Raw genomic sequence first — 20,270 nt, 5'->3', positions numbered from 1 at the left:
GCACTTTTGCAAGTGCCGGGCCCACCGTGCCCCGACGACGGTGAGGATCCAGAGCCCAGAGACTGGGTGAGAGTGGGTGGGGAGGAAGACAGGGTCCCCCCCCATCGTGTCCTGACCACGTTTCCGACTTCCATAGGAAGGAAGAGCAGCTCGGCCATATAGAAACATAAGATTCAGAGGTGGAGAGAGCTGGCCGCGGCACCTGGGCGGGGCTGACACCCCGAATTATTGCAGGGGGGAGGGGGGCTCAGTGCTGGTGTGTCCGCAGGTCGCTGTGCTGGCTGTGGGGCAGGTGGGCGGGGCTGGGCTTGCCCCTCCCTCTGGGGCTGGCAGGTGGCGCCCGATGGGGGTGCCTTGAACCCTACCTGCCGAACTTCCCCGGGGATGGGGCTTTCTCACCCTGGGTGCTTTTTATGTGCTTTGAAGACCATTTTTGCATTGTCAGGAGTGAGGAAAAAATATTCTGACATGGTAGAAAAAAGATATTTACATACCCTGGTGGGCCGTAGGGGGAGGGTCCGTCTGTGAGAGGGGAGGGGCTTCCCAGGTGCCCTGTCCCTGCGGTGGTCTGGGTGGGGTGGTGTGTGGGGAGAAGAGCCCTGGGCTGCGAGCCAGGAGGCCCCAACTCTCACCTTTGGTTGCCATGTGACCCTGGACAAGGCACACCCCCCCAGGCCTCAGTCTCCCCATGTGGTACACGAAGGGACGGATGTGGGGCTGAGAAGCTGGGATCTTACGGTCCTTGATCCCAGGCACAGGGGCAGGGGGCGGCACAGGGCTGGGCAGGGAAAGGTTGGCAAAGGGACTTCCAAGTGAGGAGGCCTGGGCCAGTGGGGGAAGGCAGCAGAGACGAGAGGGTCCAGCCGAGGGCATCCCGTGTGCTCTGCCGTGACGCCTACACGGAAGGTGGCCAGTAGGACTGGCCGGAAACCCTGTTTTCCTGTTGAAGCAGCGGTGGGAGCCGGGTGGAGGCTGCAGGTGGCCCCCCCGGCTAGAGGGAGGACCCAGACCTGAGATACAGCCAGGGTGGGCTCACCCAGGCGGAGACGAGGGTGGGCCTGGTGCTGGTGCGGTTCAGAAGTGGCCCCCGGCTCCAGCCTCCAGGCGTGGGGGGTGGCAGGCGTGCCCTCTCCCCAGGCTCCGTGGGTGTTGGGACCTGGGTGGCATCACGCTGAGTTCCCTGCTCACACGCTGTGACACGGCCTCCTCATTCACAACATGTCATCCACGGTCACACATATGTGCCCCAGCCGTAACGGATAAGCACACGCATCGTAACATGCACACGCCCATTCTGAGTCCCGACTGTGCGGACACACATGTGTGATCACCTGTCGTTCACATGGGCTCCGAGGACCTCAGGAGAGCACACTCCCCACAGCACATGTGCGCGTGCACGCACACACACACACACACACACGTGCACACGCGCAGAGAGGCAGGTGAGCGAAGTCTCTGTTGGACTCAGTAGCGTGGAGCACAGGTGTCCCAGCCACGCTGGGCACCAAAGGCCCCTTCCTAGGCGCTGACCCCCAGTGACTCTGGGTCCCGTGGTGGAGCCTTGAGCCCCCTAGTGCCTACAAGGAGGGTGGCCAAGGAGGCGGGGCAGAGGCCTGGGGCTTCCCCGGCCACGGGCCAGCCCTGCAAGTCCTCTGACAGCCGGCACGCCCTGGGGCTGGCTCCATTGCTGCTCGGGCCCTGCCCCGGGTCAGAGGTGCCGGTGGGGCCCCTGGGTGCTGGTCAGCTGGGCCCGCATGGTCTGGATGCTGCCCAAGATCTTCTTCTGGTGGCCCATGAGGGTGATGCCCAGCGCACGCACGTCCCTGTGGAGGAAGGTGGCACTGGCCAGGCGGGTCTGGGAGGCAGGGCCATGCCCTCCCCTGGAACGGCCTCTGGCTCTGTGCCGCTGCCCCAAGGGGCCCAGCCGCTGCCCACACTCACTGGGCGTTCATGCGCAGCACCATGCCCAGGGAGGAGTAGCCGCCGGCAGCGAAGTGGTCTCGGTATCGGCCCATGCGGATGGAGTCCAGCCAGTCCCCCACAGTGAGGCCCCCGCCGCTGCCACCGCCCCCTCGGAGGTCAAAGCAGCTGCGGGCGAAGGCAGGGGCTGGGCACCTGAAGCACAGGGGCTCCTGGTGAGTGGCCGTCCTTGGGGACTCTGGCACTAGCCACCCTCAGCCTCCGTCCAGGCATCCAGACCTGGCAGTGGGCAGAGCAGGGGTCTGAGAGACCAGAGCCCCGCAAGGAGCGGGCTGAGGAAGGGCCCAGGCAGGGTCTGGTCCAGGGATCGGGGCAGAGCCGTCCCAGGGCCTGGATTGAGTCCGGGCCACGTCTGGGGTAGGGGCTCGTCTGGGGCAATGCTGGGACGGCAGCCTGGGCGCAGCGGGGCTGGGGTGGGTGCAAGGCACCTGCTGACAGTGGCCGTGGCCCTGAGACTCTCAGGGCTGCGGATCAGCGCGTCGAGGACGCTGACGATCTGGGAGAAGCGAGGCCGCTGGGCCCGGTCCTTGTGCCAGCAGTCGAGCATGAGCTGGTGCAGGGCGCGGGGGCAGCCCATGGGCGCAGGCAGGCGGTACCCCTCCTCCACGGAGCTGATGACCTGCGGAGGCACAGCGCTAGCCCGGCCGGCCCTCCCTCCGAGGCCCCCCCCCCGCGCCGCTGCCCAGCCGAGGCCCGCACTCACGTCTCGGTTGGTCATGTTCCAGTAGGGCCGCTCCCCGTAGGCCAGCACCTCCCACATGACCACGCCGAAGCTCCACACGTCGCTGGCCGAGGAGAAGGTGCGGAAGGCAATGGCCTCGGGGGCCGTCCAGCGGATGGGGATCTTCCCTCCCTGAGACAAGTGTTGAGGGGCTGCCCAGGCCTGGCGGGACGGCCCAGCTCCTCCCCCAGCCCAAGTCAGGGAGTGGCCTGGGGCCGTTTCCCCTTCCGAGAGCCCCTGTTCTGGTGGGGACACCTGCCCCACAGAGCCACCGTGGCTGCTCAGCATGTGGCCGTCAACAGACCAATGCCTGCGCAGGGGCGGAAGCTCAGGGAACATGGCCTCGTAGTTTCCTAACTCTTCCTCTCCCTCATCTTGTTTTTCTTTTTTCTTTTTGGTCACAGAATCCTTCCTCTGTGTGAAACTTTCCTCAGAGGCTCAGTGGGAGAGACCCGGAGGTGGCTCTGACTGCCAGGGTGGGGGCACAGCCCGTCGGGCAGCCCCTAAGGCACCCCTAGAGAAGCCCCGATCTCCGTGGAACACGTTTGAAAACGCTGGTTTTTAGCCAAACTTGAGACAGATGCGGAGTCTGTGTGACTGAGAGAGATTCCAACCTGCCCGAAGTCTCCCAGGGAGTGAATGGCAGTGGGGCCCCTCCCCGGGGCTCCCCCAGGCCACCGGGGATCGAGAAGGGCAGGTGGGACTGCTCTCACTTCCCAGGGAAGGGACTGGGGTGGAGAGAGGAGACCGCCGTGCCCCAGGTTGAAGGCACCCCTGAAACTGCCAGCTTCACTCAACTCCCTGAGAAAGAGACCTAAGCCCTGGGTCGGGGGGCCCACTTGTGTCTCCTTGCCCCCTGCCCCTGGCCCCACGGGTGTGGGCCACGCACCGTGGTGGTGTAGGCGGCATCGGGGTCGTCCTCCAGCACCCGAGACAGCCCGAAGTCAGACACCTTGCAGACCAGGTTGCTGTCCACCAGGACGTTGCGGGCGGCCAGGTCGCGGTGGATGTAGCCCAGGTCCGCGAGGTAGCGCATGCCGGCGCCCACGCCCCTGAGCATGCCCACCAGCTGCATGATGGTGAACTGCCCGTCGTGGGTCTGCGGAGGGACACAGCTTGGGCTTCAGGGTGCCCAACGAGGCGCCTGGTCCGCGGACGGGACCCTTCCCATCCGTGCGATGCTTGAGAGCTGAGCTGGCCTTGGCAACGTGCAAAGTGCTCCCCTCCCTATGGAGCACCCCGCAGTCTAAGGTTGATTCTCTTGGCCCCATTTACACTCACGGCAACCGTGTGAGCCCGGTGGGGCAGCAACGACCGCTCGTCCCCGTGCCGGAAGGAGAGATGGCGGCCTGGGGAGGTTAGGCGCTGTGCCTGAGAGCACCCAGCACAGACAGAAGCTGGGGATCCAGCCCTTCCCGCCACACCCTCGTGCTCCCGGCTGGGTGGGGCCTGGACCCCCCCAGAGCCCCCCTTAGCCTGCGTGCAGGGCAGCAGGACCCCGTGGAGCAGAGGCCGCGAGGCAGTCAGGCTGGCTGTCCTGAAGACCCCCTCCCTAGACCTGCTGCTCCCCTTCCCCAGGCCTGTTGGGTCCCAGCTGGGCAGGGGGTTGGAGGGCTTCAGGCTGTCTCCCAGCACCAGACTGAGCTTCCCTCCCGCAGCCCACGTGACAGGCCGGGCAGACACGCACCCTCAGGAAGGCGTCCAGAGAGCCGTTCTCCATGTACTCGGTCACGATCATGGCCAGGCGGCCTGGGGAGGGGTGTGGGGAGAGGGGGCTCTTGGTGGGGGTCAGGGCTGCGGAGCAGAGCCCCCAGGAGCGTGCCCCCACCCCAGGAGCTGCGCCAGCACTGAGGACCCCAGGGTGCCTAGGGTTCCTACTGGGTCCCAGGCCCTGGGCACCCCCAGAGTCACCCGAGCACCTGAGCCAAGGGGACAGGCCCAGGGCAGAGCAGAGGGAACCAGAGGATGGACTTAGAAGAGCCCTGTCCGGGCAGGAGGGCCCTGCGGGGTAAGGCTGGCCTTGCCTGGCACCTACCTCGGGTGACGACACCCTCGAGGCGGATGATATTGGGGTGGTCGAACTGACCCATGATGGACGCCTCGCTCAGGAAGTCCCGCCGCTGCCTCTCCGTGTAGCCAGGCTTGAGGGCCTTGATGGCCACAGGCACGTCCCGCTGCCCCGGCACCCGCAGCCGCCCGTAGCAGACTTCCCCGGACTCTCCTGCAGACCCCGAGAGCGGCGGGCAGGGAGGGCAGTGGGACCCTCCTCCCCTGCCCCAGACCCCCGTGCTGGGCCTGCCAGGCCCCTCTGTCTCCCCTTCCTCTGCCCTCTGTGCCCCCCGTGCTGTCCCCCTCTCACCACCCGGGGCTCACCAGAGCCGATGATTTTCTCGATGTGGATCCTGGAGGCCTCGATCTCTCGGGTGAAACCGTGACCCGCCCGGCCCGGCTCCTCGTAGTTGTGGGGTTCTGCATAGAACTGGGGTTCTGGCAGTTTCCCCGGGGGGTGGTGCAGGGGCAGGAAGACAGGGGGTGCTAGGGCCAAGGGAGAGGGGCCTTCAGTGGGGTCCGGGAGGAACGTCTCCTCCCGGCATTCCCTGGGCCTGGGGTGGGTCTGGGGGAGGGGGAGGGGTGTCTCGGGGTATCTCTGGATGTGGTGGTAAACAGTAGGTGCCCCATAAGTGCTTGCCCAGTGAAAGTGGGGTCTCTGTGGAGTAGCTCTGGGGTCTCTATTGGGCTGTGGAGTCTCCAGTGAGTTCTGAGCATGTCTGTCATTTTTCTGGGTCACTTCTAGAGTCCCTGAGATCTTTCTACATTGTTCTGGGGTGGGGGTGTGGCAAAAGAAAGTTTTCACCACAAGTGTCCCCTTGGACTGACTGAACACGGTTCCCTGGAAGACTGCGAGCCCAAGCAAGGTGACAGCATTGTCCTCCGGGCCCCCGGTCCCCAGGATTCTGGGGTTCTGGTCTCTTCTGTGGGCCCCTTTCTCCTTCCTGTCTGCACCACCCTCAGTCCAGCATGGGGTCCCATCCCGACCGCCTCTTTGCCCCCAGGTCCCCGGGCCCCTGCACTCACCCTGCCCGTTCTGATAGTGCATCTTTTCCTCGTCTGAGTCCTGGAAGGCCTTGCTGTAGCCACAGTGCCTGTGGAGGGGGGCCACCGCGCTGCCTGGGCCAGGCCATCCCCAGCCCCAGCCTGACCGTCCGGGGAGTCAGGGCTCCTCCCCCCTCTCCCCTCCCCACAGCTCGGCTCCTGCCCTGCATGGAGTTTGCAGGGGAGTCCGCGGCCTCAGGCTCTCAACCCAGCTGAATTGTGACAGCGTGACAGTCACAAGCATTTTGTGAACTACAAAATGCCCTCAAGTCGGCCTGATCCTCACAGCAAAGCTATGAGCCCCGTGTTACGTGGAACCACCCCTGGGGGAGGGCTTGGGAGGTGGGGCTGCTGCTGCCAGCTCCGTGCGTGACCTCAGCGAGCTCCTTTCCTTCCCCGGGCCTTGGTCGCCCATCTGTGGGATGATCCTCCCATTCCCGCTGTCTGGGACCCTAAGCCAGTGTTCAGCACACTAGCCCGTCTCCACCTCCCTCCAGGACGGAGGGAGAAAGGGGCAGGTGACTGAGCATGTCTTCAGTTTGACAGACCTGGGTTCATGTCCCAGCTGGGGCATCTGTCAGCTGTGTGACTGGGCAAGTGGCCTGACCTCTCTGATCCCCAATTTACTTTCCCGCAAAATGAGGTCAGAATCTCTACATCACTGGAGTGTCGTTAGGTTAAATGAGATGATGTGTTTGTAAGTGAGCCAGCCCTAGGCGCGTGGGGACCACTGGCTCGGTGCGGTTGGGGGCAGGCAGGAGGCATAGCACACTTAGAGGGGTTGGGGCACTGGGCCAGGCCACCCACCTCTTCTTACAGATGAGCAGGAGCAGAAGCACCACCAGGCCCGTGATGAGCGTCAGGCAGATCCAGACGATGGTCCGGGTGTCGTATCGGGGCCCTGCATGGGAAGCCAGGGTCGGGGGACCAGGTTTTCAGCTCTGGCCTCAGGCCCAGAGTCTGGCAGCCCTACTGGCTTGTCTGGGCACCCTGGGGCCTGGTGGGCAGTCTCCTTAGCCATGAGCCAGTCCAGTGTCAGGGCACAGGTCACCTCCCCTGCTCCTGCCTACCCTCTACTGAGCTTCCCCTCAAGACCCTGCTGCCCCGGGCTGCCTGGCTTCCCACCGCTGGGACCGTGTGATCTGGAGAGAGTCACGCCACTTCTCTGAGCCAAGTATAGATGAGCAAAAAAAATACCTGTCCTTCCTGTTACTCTGACAGCGACAAGGCTGAGGGTGGACACTCAAGCCCCAATGAACCCTCCCCACATCTTCTCCAGGGAGATCAAGTGCTACCTTCAGTTTTCAGAGGAGAAAACCCAGGCTCAGAGAACTCAAGGAGTTTACTCAAGGCCACACAGTAAATGGGATTGGAGGGGCACATCTGGGCAGTCTCAAGGTGGCGCCAGGCCTACGAGCACTTAAGACACACAGGTGCCAAGGGGGTGTCAGGTGGGGTGGCCGTAATCTGTCCAGCACCAGCACCTGGCAGGGGCCACGCACAGATGAGACCCCGACTGGCTGTCTGAGCGGGGGAGAGCGGCAGGACAGCCTCTAAGTCAGAGTTTCCCAAACGTGACAGTGCCTCGGGGTCCGCCACGTGGCTGGGCGCCCAGCCCCAGGGCTTCTCAACGGCTGGGCCGGGGCCTGAAAATTAGCATTGCTGATGTGTGCCCAGGGGCTGCCGCTGGCTCCAGGCCACGTTTTGAGAACTCCTGAAGGCCAGGAACAGGGTGACACTGGGAAAGGGGCCTAGAATTTGTCCCCAAACTGACCAGGTTCAAATCTTGCTTTGCTGGGCAACCTCGGGCAAATCACTTTGCTGCTCCGACCCTCAACTGGGGACGTGGACAAACCGTTCGCTAGTGTCGTCTCTGGGACATTCATGGGCTATTCTGCTGCGAAGGGAATCAGGGCCTGCGAGTCACACGGACACCTGGCAAAAGCCAGCGGGTGACAGGGCGTTGCGGGCTCTGGCGCCCTGGCGAGTAACTTCCCTCCCCGAGCCTCTGCTTGCCGCCTGTAACGATGCCGCCCACAGCCCCGCAGGACAACCAGAGCGGAAACCCTGGGCGGCTCCAGCTCAGCAAGCACTAGGCCTGGGCTGGCTGCGGGCCCTGCCCTCCCCGCGCCCGGCACTCACGGGGTTTCCCAGTCTCCACCTCCATGGCCTGGCTGAAGCGGCCGCAGCCTGCCGAGGTGCGGGCTCGGACCTGGAACACGTAGCGTGTGCCTGGCTTGAGGCCGGAGATGGTGGCTCTGGTGGTGACGGCCTTGAGGGTGGAGTAGCTCTGCATCTCCTTGTCCTGCAGGGGAGGGTGGTCAGCCGGGCCCCCCCACTGTCCCCCTGCCCGGTCCCTCCCCACTGCTCCCCTGCCTGGTCCCCCAGCCCCGCACGCAGGTACCTTCTCGTAGTACTTGATCTCGTACTCCAGGATGATGCCGTTGGGCTGCTCCGGCTCCTGCCACAGCAGCGAGACGCTGGTCTGGCCCGCCCGTTCCTGCCGGATCACCACCACCTGCGACGGGGCTGGGAAGGCCGCCCCGTCAGACGGGCAGCGGGGCGATGATGGGCGGCCCCTCCCCCCTCCCCAGGCCCTGCCCGGGGACCCTGTCCTGCCCCAGCCCTGGGAGAGCCAGCGCCCTCCGTCCTGGCAAATGGCTGGCTGCCACCCAGGTCAGCACCCGGGGGCCCTGGCCCAGCCTGGTCTGGGATGCCCGGGTCAGCCTGACCTAGCCGAGGCCTGGGTCCCCGGCTCAGGATGCTGGAGGAAGGAGGGAAGGACAGGCGAAGAGGGGAGGGGTGGGGAGAACGGAGGAAGCGGCCCCCACTGCCTGGGTTTGGGGGGCATGGCTGGGACAGCTCTGGGTTCCCAGGGAAGGTGAGCTGAGCCCCGGGGCCCATCTGAGATCAAGTATCCTTCCAGCCACACTAGGTCACTGGGCCTCCCTCGCTGACTGACTCACCTATCCCTTCAGTCATCCGTTCCCTCCCTCCCTTGGTTACCCCTGAGGTGAGTCTGCAGGGAGGTGCCGGATGCAGACACAGCCACAGCCACAGCCAAGCTGAGGGATCTGCCCCCTCCAGCCCCCAGGCCTCCTGTCCCCTCTGCTCGGCCTAGTCCCACTCTGCCCCACACCTCCCCCATCCCCCACCTGCCCCGCATGGCCGGTTCTTCCCTCCTGTCTGGGCATCCTGCCTCCCCAGCTGGCCTGGGAGCTCCCTGAAGGCAGGGGCCGTGCACAGTAGGTGCCTAATAAATACTGTGGGATGACTCTGACATGAAAGTGAAGAAGCAACTCCAGAGTGGAGTGGAAGGGCGTGACCCAGCCTGGGAACCAGGTGTGGGCTCAGGACTCGGCCCCCTCTCTTGCCAGCTGTGACTCACTAAGTCAGCAGCTGTCTCTCTGGGCATTGGTGTCCCCATCTGTAAAGTGACGCTGGTGGGCACCACCTGCCGGGGCAAGGGAAGGGACACACAGGGAGTGTCTCCTAAAAACCAGGATGTCCCAAGGCGGGAGGTGCTGCAGGGGTGGGGCAGAGAGATGAGACCGGGGCTCAAGGGGAGGGAATGGGCTGCGCTTCCGGGCGGGCTCCAGGAGGAGGCGGCTGTGGAGGGAGGGGGTGAGGGGCAGGTAGGAGGGACACAGTCCTCCCCATTGGCTCAGGGCTGCCGTCTGCCCCTAGGCCTCATCCCAGAACTGTGGGGACCTGGGGACACTGCAGTGCCCAAGACAGCCACCAAGGAGTGACGGTCTAGGAAGGGAGATGGGAAGGAAACGAGAAAACCAGCCGGCAGGGTCGTTGCAGGTTGTTCTAGTGCCAGGCAGGCAAAACGAGGGTGCTGTGCTGGAGGGGACCTCAGGCAGGACTGGGAGGGTGCAGGGCCATTTTAGCTGGGTGGTCAGGGTGGCTCCCAGGGCGGAGGGACCAGCCCTGGAATGTCAGGGGGCAGAGCAAGTCATTGGGAAGGAGAAGCAAGGCCAAGCCCAGCGGCAGGGAAGGGCTCGGGCACTCAGGGACGAGGACCAGAGGCCAGCGTGGCTGGAAGGGCGAGAGTCAGCACAGGAGAGGATGGGGCATGGCTGGAGGGTGGCAGGGGCGAGGTCACCTGGGCCCACCCGGGTCCTCAGAGTCCGGCCGCAGGTGTGCTCAGCCCGAGCTGTTAAATGGTAAAGGCCCAAGCCCAGCCCCACCTCGCTTAGACTTCTGAAGCTCGCTCGGGAGCGGTGCCAAGAGCGACCCACGGGGGCAAGGCGGGAGGGGCTCCTGTGGCGGTCTAGGTGATGGGGTCGTTCTGAAGGGAGGCCCTGTGGGACTAGCTGGTGGATGGGTGTGGAACGCCAGAGTCAGGGTGACAACCTGGGTTTGCGGCTTCAGTGACCCAGTGGTCGGGGTGCCAGGTCCCGGGCTGGGGCTCCGCGGGAGGGGCAGGTGCGGGGTGCTGCCTGTCTGTCACACACCTGAGCAGAGACGGCAGCGGGCAGCTGCAGCCCCAGGGAGAGGTCTGCATGGGTGACAGCACACAGGTGGAACTCAAAGCCACCAGCCCTGACGGGGCCACCCGGAAGGGATGGCCCTTGGCACACAGGAAAGAGGAGGGCCCGGGGCGCACGGGCACCCCAGGCCTTAGAGGCTGTGTGACGAGGGGGCTGCAAAGATGCAGGCCAGGCCGGGCAGGGAGAGGGACAAGGAGGGTGGTCTTGGACGTGGCTGTAAGAGAAAAGTGTTCCAAGGAGAGAGAACAGGGGCAGAAGCGCCCACTGGATGTGGCCATGCGGGGGTGTCGATTCCCGCGGGGACGTGAGGAAGATGCCCGATGGGAGCTGCCAGAACAGGCCACAGAGGGGAGGAAGCGGACGTGGTGGGCACAGGCCGCTCTTCCAAGGGGACGTCATGGGAAAAGCAACAACAGGCTGGACGGGAATGCAGGCTAGAGGGAGGGGCTGGTCCCCTGTCTGATGGCGGGGGGGGGGGGGGGGTGCTGCCTGAACACCCCCGCCCGGCCCGCCCCTGGCCTCAGCTGCCCCCAGAGCTCTCAGCCCTGGGCTCGCAGGTCTCTCTCACTGCGTCGCCAGCACCTAGCACAGCACTTGGCGTTTAGCGGATGCTCCACAAATGCCGCCGGACAGGGGAGGCTCCTGCACAGACGGAGCCCTGGCCCAGCGAGGGGGATGCCCTGGATTCAGAGCCGGGGGGCTTCACTCGGGAGTGGGGCAGCCCTGGGCCGGACGCCTGGCTCTGCCACTTCCCGGGCAGCTCTCTGGGCCTGGGTCTCTTCCTCTGTGACATGGTGGGAATGGTGTCCGTGGGCCAGGGCTGCGTGGTGTTGGGAGGAGACAGTAGGTGGGAGCCCGGGGGTCACAGGCACACTCGAGGGTGGCTGTTAACAGGAAGTTGCCCTCGCTGGGCTCTCGGGTCAGGCAGGACCCCCCAGTGTTTGAAAAGAAGGAGGTTCCGGGGGCTGAATCCAGCCCACCGACCGGCAAGAAACAGACAAATGGCTGTGCTCCAAGCCCGTGTGACCAAATCCGTCCCAGGGGCAGCAGTGGCAGCTGTTCTGGAAAATGATCATCAGAGTAATTTTATTTTTTAATGACATTTATTGAGCATTTACTCTGGGCCAGGTGCTGGGCTAGGCATTTTCATTCCTCTCCTCGAAGCCTCAGGACAGCGCTGTTACTCCCATCGCACCAGGGAGGAAACAGGCCAGAGAGGGAAGTTCTGGAAGCCAGGCTTGTGGGGCCACGCTAGTGTGCTTTCTGGATTCCTCCCGCTTACAGAACATGTTCTTTTCTAGGGCATGAAGAGCCCCTGGCTCTGGGTCCTGCGGGGTGGGGAGGGCAGGGCCCGCGAGCCACGCACTTGCCCAAGGCCCACGGCAAGGCCATGGCAGCCCTCAGACCCCTGGGTGGGCGAGGGGCAGGGGAAGCCGGGGCACGGAGCGTCTCCGCCTACCTGCCTGGTTCGTGGTGATGTTGACGACGGCAGCCTGGCGGGGCTCGGGGCTCAGGTCGGACACGCCGTTGACGGCCTCGATCCAGAAGGAGTAGTTCATGTGCGCCAGCAGGTTGGCCACCAGCAGGCTGGCCTGCACCAGGCTCGTCTGCTGGGGCACAAAGCGGGTGCCGCTCCCACACGCCTCGCAGTGGCTCAGGGCCCAGGGGCAGCGGCGGCACACGGCGTTGTAGGTGATGTCACTGCGGCCGCCTGGGTCCAGAGGAGGGGCCCACTCCAGAGTCACCGACGTCCCATTCACGCTAGAGATCAGGTTTACTGGTGCCGACGGAGGCCCTGGGGGCAGAGGGGGAGAGGGGGGGTGGAGGGTATTTACGTGGGCTGGTCCAGCCTCCCCACTGTCAGACCAGGGGTTACCCAAGGGGAAGGCTCCCCTATCACATCTGGGGTTCCTTAGGGATAAGGTCACATCTATTCCATCCTCTGGATGCTCCCCGAGGGCAGAGGTTGTGTCCCTCTGACCACAGTGTCAGGGTCTGGGCACAGAAACCCAAGAGCCCCCACCCCTCCCGAGCAGGACTACAGGGATCCCCCGGTTTGTGCTTCCCAGGTTCTCATCCAGAGCAGGAGGCAGATGCACAGTCCGGGGCACCCACGGCAGCCACCCGCTTGTGAAGGGACCCAGTCATCTGCAGCCACAGCCATTCCTTAACCCGTGTGCTGGATTTAATGTAAATGCCGCTGAGCACTCACGGTGGGTCAAGTGGAACCCCAGGCAGCCGGCCACGCGTCCCCACGGGTGTGTGTGCCGAGCACCCCCTCCCTCACCCCTGGAATGGGGGCCCCAGTCTGGGCGGCACAAAGACTTTGGGGAGAGAGGAGCAGCCCCTTGGTTGAGCAGACCGGGGGCAGGGCTGGGGGGCACTTTGTTGGAGCCAGGAGGACATGGGGGCCTGTGCGGACCCCTGGCCTCAGGATTCCAGCTCCCAGAACCCAGGCGGGGAATCTTAGATCTTCAGAAAATGCAGCTGCAGGAGCTCAGAATCACAGAGAATCTTACCAGCCGAAGAGGAGAGAATTTTAAAATCTGAAGGGTCTGGAATACTAAAAACCTAGTCTTTTTCAGTCTTAAGCTTTCTAGAACCTTAAGGCACTGAACTGTAGGTTTGGAAAGAAACCAGAGTCCAGCCAGCTTTGCGCACGTGTCCATGACCTAGAGCCGCCTATCCTTGCCCGAGCAGCCCCTGCTGTCACCATGTCACCTAGCTACCTTGCTGCAGGTCCCACACGGGGAAAATGCACAGGTCTGGGCAGAGCAGAGGAGGGCGGGCGGGCACACGTGTGTGTGAGCGTGTGCAGGTGCAGGCTCATGCACCAGGGCGCGGACCCACCTGGGAGAGCCCACACCTGCCACGCGCAGGGCTCGCTGGTGACGGTGTGAGGGAGGGGAGAGGGTGTCTAGGCTGGGGCACATTCTGGGGCCGAGTCAGAACAGTCTGAAATGCCCCTCACCCCCCCGCCAGGAGCCCAGCGTGGGCAGATGGGCTGGGCTGAGCGGGCCGGGCTGTGAGCAGCCCCTTCAGGGCAGGGGAGGAGGGAACACAGGCGCTGCGTCAGCAGAACCCCAGACAGTCACGCAGCCCTGCAGGCATGGGCGCCGGATGCCTCCGTGTGTCCTCGGGTACGCAGGGCACACGCACGCACAGCCACACCCCGGCTAGGCACACGCTTCCTTGCAGGGCCAGCTGTGCCCGTGCACACACACACGGCGAGTTCACAAGACACGCTCCTTCAAGCTTCACAGTGTCTTCCGCGTCCCCTTCAGGCACCCGGATACACACGCGCAGCCCTAAGGACCCTTTATGCGTGCGAGCACAAGTGTGCATCTCGCGCTCACACGCAGGCGCACAGACACTGGCAGATGTCCTCTGCAGGAGCAGCTGCAGACACAGACATGGTCACGCCGTCACTGCAGGCATCCCGGGACACACACAGAATCAGACACACACCTCCACGTGCACACACACCACACACACGGAAGGCGGCTGCCGGCATTCAGCAGCTCCGACCAGCTCAGCGAGGGTGACGGCAGTGGGGCACCGCTGTGAGCCCACGCTCACCCTCAGGTGAATACTCTGAGCTGCCCGCCCAGCCCCCGGGACACGGCTTCACAGCCAGGTCTGAAGATGACCGAGGCCCCCAGTGCGGGGAAGGGCATGAGTCGGGCTCTAGTCCGCCCTCTGAGCAGAGAGGAGAGACCAGGGAGGAAGGAGAGATTTCCCCGGAGAGATGGTAGGTGACACACGACAGGGGCTGGGAGCCCAGAGAGGTCAACGCCACCCTTGAGGGGTCAGAGTCACCCTCCCAGCCCCACCCACAGAGAACTGGCTCCCTGGGGACCCCGGGCATGGGGTCCTGGCCAGACCAGGGCTCAGGGTGCCGGGGTCTGGGGTGACACTCACGCGTGCAGGCTGAGGACGGGGGGTCCAGGGATGCGCGGTAGTAGCTGAGGTCACAGCGGCAGGCCTGGGCGGCCGGGGCTGCAGAGTGGCTGTGGGGAGGGCAGCGGGCACACAGCTGGTCCCCAGGGGCTGACTTGTAGAAGCCCAGCTCGCAGGCTGCGGAGGAGAAGGCGGCCACAGGTGAGCCAGCCAGGCCACCCCGGCGGGCCTCGGGGACAGCTCTTACTCTGACCCAGAGCTTCCTGGTGGAGCCCCCAGAGGGACAGAGGTACAGACCTCCAGCAGTGCCCAGTGCGGCCTTCATGTGCAGATGGAGGGATGGAAGCACAGAGAGGGCTTGTGACTGACACAGGGTTGCACAGCAAGTCAGGGCAGAGCTGAGGGCGGGACCCTGACACCAAGTCCCGGACCCAAAGTCAGCCCCATCCCTGAGTTTCTCCAAATCCCCTGGCCCTCCTCCAAGGGCCTCTACCCAGGCCCTGTCTCCAGCCTCAGTGCGGGGTGCTGTCCTGTCCTGTATGGGACACCGGTCTGTAGGCGAGACACCAGCCTTAGGGGCTGAGGGCCAAAGGAGGGTGTGACTTGGGAGGGACAGGGAATGGGGTGGTGGGAACGTGACTGGAAAAGAGGCGCAGGTGGCAAGACTCGGGGCTCCCAAACACGGGCAGACATGAAAATACAGATTCCTGCCCCCACAGATGCAGGCTCCTCCCCTCCCAGACTCACTGTCACCCTGGCTGGGACCGACCCTCTCTCCAGCTGCCGCCACCATCGGCCTCCTCCCTCACCTGGATGACTCCAGCCCTGGCTGCCCACCCCAGCTGCCCTCGTGACCGTTCGCCCAGTCAACCCTGCCTCCCGGGTGCCGGCCCTGGGCCAGGTCTGTCCTGCACTCCGGAGGCAGCGGTGACCAGGGGCCACAGTCTCGGCCCTCACAGGGCTCGTGTGTCAGAGAGGAAGACACAGCACACAAGGCCGAGAGCATTTTCCAGGAGGGAAACAGGACGAGGCAGCAGAGGGTAAGCGGCGGGGAGCTCCTTCCCCAAGGAGGGGATGACGAGTGAGTTGTGGCCTGGAGGAGTCCACTGTGCAGGGTGTGGGAACATCCTAGGTGGAGGGAATCTCTAAAATTTAAGTCTCTTTCATCTCCCTCACTGGCTCCCCAGGATTTAACAATAAAGCCTGGCATACAAATCCCTCCCGGCCAGACCAACTCCACCCTCAGCGCCTTTAGCGCCCCCTCCCCTATCCTTAGGTCTCACTGAGGCCCTGGTATCCCCCATGCCCAGCAGCTGTTTCCTGCCTCAGGGCCTTTGCACATGCTGTGACTTCTTCCTGGGATGCCTTTTCTCCTTTGTCTACCTATTGAGCTCTTCTTTTAAGATTCATTTATATTGATCCTTTGATGAAACTTTTCTAGACCGCTACACACACAGACACAGAAACGACCATTCCCTTCCCTGTTTCTGTAGTCCCTGCGTGGTCTCACCACCTATAACACTATGGCTGTACTTATGTTTCTCTGTGTCTGACTCTCCTTCTAGACTGGGGGGTCCTTGTGGGCTGCCCGGTTCATCTGAGGCCCAGCACCTGGCACAGGGCTGGCCCAGAACAGGAGCTGTTAACACCAGTTTGCACACGAGTCGACCCCACCATTATCTGCTCTGGGCAGACAGAGACTCCAGAGGTTCGGGTGAGCCAAATGCCTCCCAGCCAGGCAGCTCCTTCCGTGGAACCGACGTCCTTTGCGACAGAGACCACCAGGGAGCTTACTGGGATTCTGTCTCCACTTAATCCTGTTCTGAAAACTCAGTGCTTGAGAGCAGCTTCATTTGAAAAGACGTCACGTCATTTCAGAGCATTTCATCTTTGGATGTTGATCGTATCTCTTTATTATAATAGCTAAAACCAGGTTAATTTGTAAAATTTTACGAACTTCAGAGAAAACCTGGAATCGAGAGAAATGATAATGTCCTTAAGTTGCTTTGCAGACTCAGAGGCTGCGGGGCTTGTGAGTTGTGGGGTTGGGGAGAATGGGCCCCAGGTTAGAGGCATCTTCTCCCCTCTAAGGAACCCCAGGAGGGCACAGGCCTGACTGGGGGCTGGGCCTGGGGCTGGGAGCTCGGAGTCGTGGGGGCTCCCAGTGGACAGCTGTGATCTCGCCTCCTCTTCCCAGAAGCACCCTGGCAGGCTCAGTCCTGGGGCACAGCCTGGGGCACAGGCTTCTTCCGAGCCCAGGGAGCCGGCAGAGACGGCACCACCAGGAGGGGCCTTTGCAGGGAGTCAGCAGGTATTTGTTGAACCTGTTGTCGAGCCGAGCGACAGTAATCCTCACTGCAATTATCGGATGCACGTCTTACGTGTCGCATGTGTTCCTTCCCCCGCGGTCACTGGGCTTCTGCTATGGACCCAAGAGAAATGCGGGCTGGGCCTGCTCGCAGGGGTCTTTCAGAGCAATGAGGGGCAGACACATCGATCATCCTGGTGTGACAAGTGGCCGGAAGGAAGCACAGCACGGTGGCCGCCTCTGCAAGTCCTTGACCCTTTGCAGAATTCATCTAGTCCTTGCCACGCATGAGAAGAGACTCTGGGGCAGGCTGCCTGGGTTCTCGTTCTTGCCTGACCCCTTTTCCTGGGCTAAGTGACATCGGGCAAGTTGCTGGAACTCGGTTTCCTCATCTGCGAAGTGGGGAGAATAATAGTGCCCACCTCACAGGGCTAGAGTGAGGACTGCACGAGTGAATGCGTGTAAATTCATGCCAGGGAAGTGCCCGGCACTCATTACGGCCATCGGGTGTCCTTGGCATTAATACAACTGTTCGAAAGAAGAGGAAACAGAGGCTCAGGGAGCTTGAGTGCCCTGCCCCAGGGTCCCAGCTGATCAGGGACACAAAGCCCGGTCGGGGGGCCTCGGGAGCCCTGGCCTGCACCCCCTCAGCCCCCGGCCTCTCAGCACCGTCCTGGGGCTTGGAGGTGGCCACGCCGTTCTGCCGCTCAGCGATCAGCAGCTCTCACACACTCGGCTCATACCCATATGGCTATAACGTGTCAAGGCCAGATTAATCCACGCAATGAAAATAAAATAATCTTTAATAAGAATACTAATCACCAGGCCTCAGGGAGCCCGGAGACCTGGAGGCTGGGCCGGGAATTAATGGCTGAGACAGATGGAGCAGCTCTGGGCGGGGGCCCGGCCCTGCCCAGCGACCCAGGGTGCTTCCGGAGTCCGCGTGTGCCCGCGTGTCGGGCCGTGGGCCAGGAGGGGCTCCTGCCCCAGCCGAGGGCACCTTGCCCAGGCCGCCTGTCAAGCCGGCAGCTGCCTGCGGCCCCGGCCACCTCTCCGCTCTCTCCCGCAAAGAGCTTGAGATTTGACAAATAAGGTGTCCGCCGGTGGACGGCCAAAGGAAATTAATTCTAAATCAGATTTTAAACACAGTCAGGAAGGCAAAAGAGCTCGTCGTTCATGCTCCCCCTCTGAAATGAGACTCTGATATTTATAGAAAGATGATTAGGGCCATGGAGGGTGATTTATATTCTGCGTCCAGGTGACAGGAAGGACGGCAACCAGGACTTCAGGCTCCGGGCAGAGTCTCCACTGGGTGATGCGTCGAGAGGTCCTTCCCCTTTCTGGAGCGAGGCTGGGAGGGTGGAGGAGGTAGAGCCCGGTGTCGGGGAAGGTCAGTGGGTCAGGAACTGTGTAGCGTGGGAAACTTTCTGGTTGAAGAATTGGGAGATCTGAGATTCCATCAAACACTCCTTGCTGTGTGCCCCTGGGCAGTCACTTCACCTCTCTGGGCCTCTGTTTCCCCACTGGGAAACCGGACTAGCTCCACATGGCTCTGACATGTTCCCATGGGTCTCTGAGGCCTGAGTGCAATCTTAGCAAGGTCTCTAAGGAACCGTGTGACCAGGTAGGTCCCTTCTCCCCCTGGACTGTTCTGTCTTCCCCTGTAAAATCGAGTGCTGCCCGCCAGCTTCTGAGGGGAGCTCTGAGGGTGAAACCAGAGCGACGGGAACCCCGAGGCAGGGAGGGTGGCTGTCGGTGGGGCCTGGCCCCTGCCGCAGGTGTCAGGCTCTGAACCCCTTCGCCTACCACTAGGAGGGAGGGGCTCAGGGCCGGGCACGCTGGGACCCCCTCTTCCAGCCCTTCCTCTGCTCAACAGGGAATAGGAGGTCCCCACATTGGGCGGGAGTCACATGGACCTCAGGAGGGCTCCTGAAGACCTGCTCAGGTTGGGCAGAGGTGGCCGCAGGTAGGAGAGGACGTCCCAAGAAGCCCAGGACGGGCACCCACTGTGCTCCCAGCTCCTGCGTGGTCCCAGGCCACCCCCCGAGGAGGTGATGGGGCTTCAAGGAGGACAAGGGCTTCTCACAGGGCGGGGAAGGGGGACGCTGGCAGGCTCCCATCTGGGACCCGCGCTGCCTTCCCAAATGAGGTTACACAGACCATGACAGAAGCCCACCAGCGGGGCTGAGCAACGTCTTTCCTTGTGCGACTTAAAACCACACTCCGTTCCCAGATCTCACTGCCTGCAGTGTACTATGAATTAATATTTTCTATAAAACCTGTAATTATCTTGCAACTGGCATAATTATGTTGCATTATGATTTAAATGTAAAATTCAAAATATGCCTCAATTCCCTAACCCTGCTTTGGCACTTCTTTATTATTTTTTATTAATGCCCCAGCAGTGCCAGGAAATGGGGGTGGCCCTGGCCACTCCCAGCCCCGGGAGGTCCTGCGGCTCAGGCCCTGGGGTTTCCAGCAAGAGCCCTGGCCCTGGCATGCTGTGGAACCGTGGGCAAGACCCAGTCCCTCTCTGGGCTCCGCCTCCCACCTCCGCCAGACAAGAAGCCTGGAGCGTGACCTGAGACCCCTAAGCAAGGCCTTGACCCCGAACTCAGGAGGGCGAGCCTGCGTCCTGTGGACTTCTCACAGGTCTTGTCAGTGTTTCCTTCTGTTGAACATCTGTGTCTCAGGGCACAGAGGACAAACGCCTGCTCATCTGTGCTCAGTGGCTGCCTCCAGAGTTGGGGGCAGAGGTGGCCTTGAGTGGGTGCGCACTGGCTGGCGGCTCGATTGTTACGGCCTACACGGTACCAGTTACTAACCGTCCGAACGTCACCCTGGGGAGGAGGGAAGTGGGGCTTTAAAGAGGGCATCGTGGACAGAGGAAGTGGCTCAGGGCTCCGGAGTCAGGTAAGCGGGATCTGCCACTTAAGTTGAGGGGCCTCAGTTTTTATTACCTGTAAAATGGGGCTATAATACCTCGCTTAGAGGACTGTCGTAAGGATGTGAACTCCCTGAAGGCAGGGACTCCATGTGCCTCTATCTCTGGTGCCCGAGACACAGTAGATGCAATACGGGGGCTTGTGTCATTCTCCATCGGAAAGCTGAGAAGTACAGGGACGTCTGTGCCAGGAGCCACACAGGCGGGTGGCCTGGGGAGTCTGGCAAACCAGGCTACCGAGGGCAGAATAAGGCCAGAAACAAGCAAATGTCACAGAGGGTGTTCTGGGGTTGGGGTGTGGGACAGGCGAGGACTCGCAGCAGTTGGGGTGTAAAGAAAGATTTCTCAGGAAAACCAGGGAGCCTCTGGGAAGGGCTGGGAAGGGCTGGGAAGGGCCTGGTGGCTGGAGGGAAGGTCCTGGTCCCAGAGATCTCTGGGCAAGGCAGCTCCTCTCCCGGACAGGCTCGACTCTGTAACAACCTGCGGATCACCCAGACTGTCAGCCCACGCCCCGCCCAGTCCTGTTAGCACTGATGGCCCTTCCTGAGGAGGGGTGGGTGCTGGGGACTGAAGGTGCCCTCACTGCGGGCCCAGGGCCTGTGTGGCAGCAGCTGATCAGGGCCCCATCCCAGCTTTTACCGAGGGTGTCTGGGGACAGGCCCTGTCTCTCTGATCCCGGCATAGGAACAACCTCTGCCCTTCTCCTCATCGGCCCTGGGAAACCAATGGTCCCCGCAGCCGTGTGTCACTGTGCCCCGGGTGGCCGAGCTGCCATGTGTGCAGCTGCTGGGGAGACCAAGCAAGCGCAGAGAGAAGCCAGGCTGG

General features: G+C 62.8%; 1 protein-coding gene across 1 annotated transcript in view; it reads right to left on the bottom strand.

Moving 5' to 3' along the window:
- Positions 1-1,708: 1,708 nt before the first annotated feature.
- EPHA8 (EPH receptor A8) overlaps positions 1,709-20,270 on the bottom strand; it is a 31,503-nt gene continuing 12,941 nt past the window's right edge. The window contains exons 4-17 of the mRNA XM_069477439.1: positions 14,215-14,370; positions 11,753-12,088; positions 8,199-8,323; positions 7,937-8,099; positions 6,602-6,695; positions 5,777-5,844; positions 5,075-5,236; positions 4,737-4,922; positions 4,389-4,450; positions 3,591-3,800; positions 2,684-2,833; positions 2,409-2,599; positions 1,942-2,115; positions 1,709-1,823 (exon numbers count right to left, since the gene is read on the bottom strand). Coding sequence (XP_069333540.1) covers positions 1,709-1,823; positions 1,942-2,115; positions 2,409-2,599; positions 2,684-2,833; positions 3,591-3,800; positions 4,389-4,450; positions 4,737-4,922; positions 5,075-5,236; positions 5,777-5,844; positions 6,602-6,695; positions 7,937-8,099; positions 8,199-8,323; positions 11,753-12,088; positions 14,215-14,370 — 2,192 coding nt within the window. The remainder of the gene's footprint in view (positions 1,824-1,941; positions 2,116-2,408; positions 2,600-2,683; positions 2,834-3,590; positions 3,801-4,388; positions 4,451-4,736; positions 4,923-5,074; positions 5,237-5,776; positions 5,845-6,601; positions 6,696-7,936; positions 8,100-8,198; positions 8,324-11,752; positions 12,089-14,214; positions 14,371-20,270) is intronic.

This window comes from Eulemur rufifrons, chromosome 8, assembly GCF_041146395.1.
Source record: "Eulemur rufifrons isolate Redbay chromosome 8, OSU_ERuf_1, whole genome shotgun sequence".
Taxonomy (NCBI): domain Eukaryota; kingdom Metazoa; phylum Chordata; class Mammalia; order Primates; family Lemuridae; genus Eulemur; species Eulemur rufifrons.
This window is presented reverse-complemented; position numbering and strand designations above follow the sequence as displayed.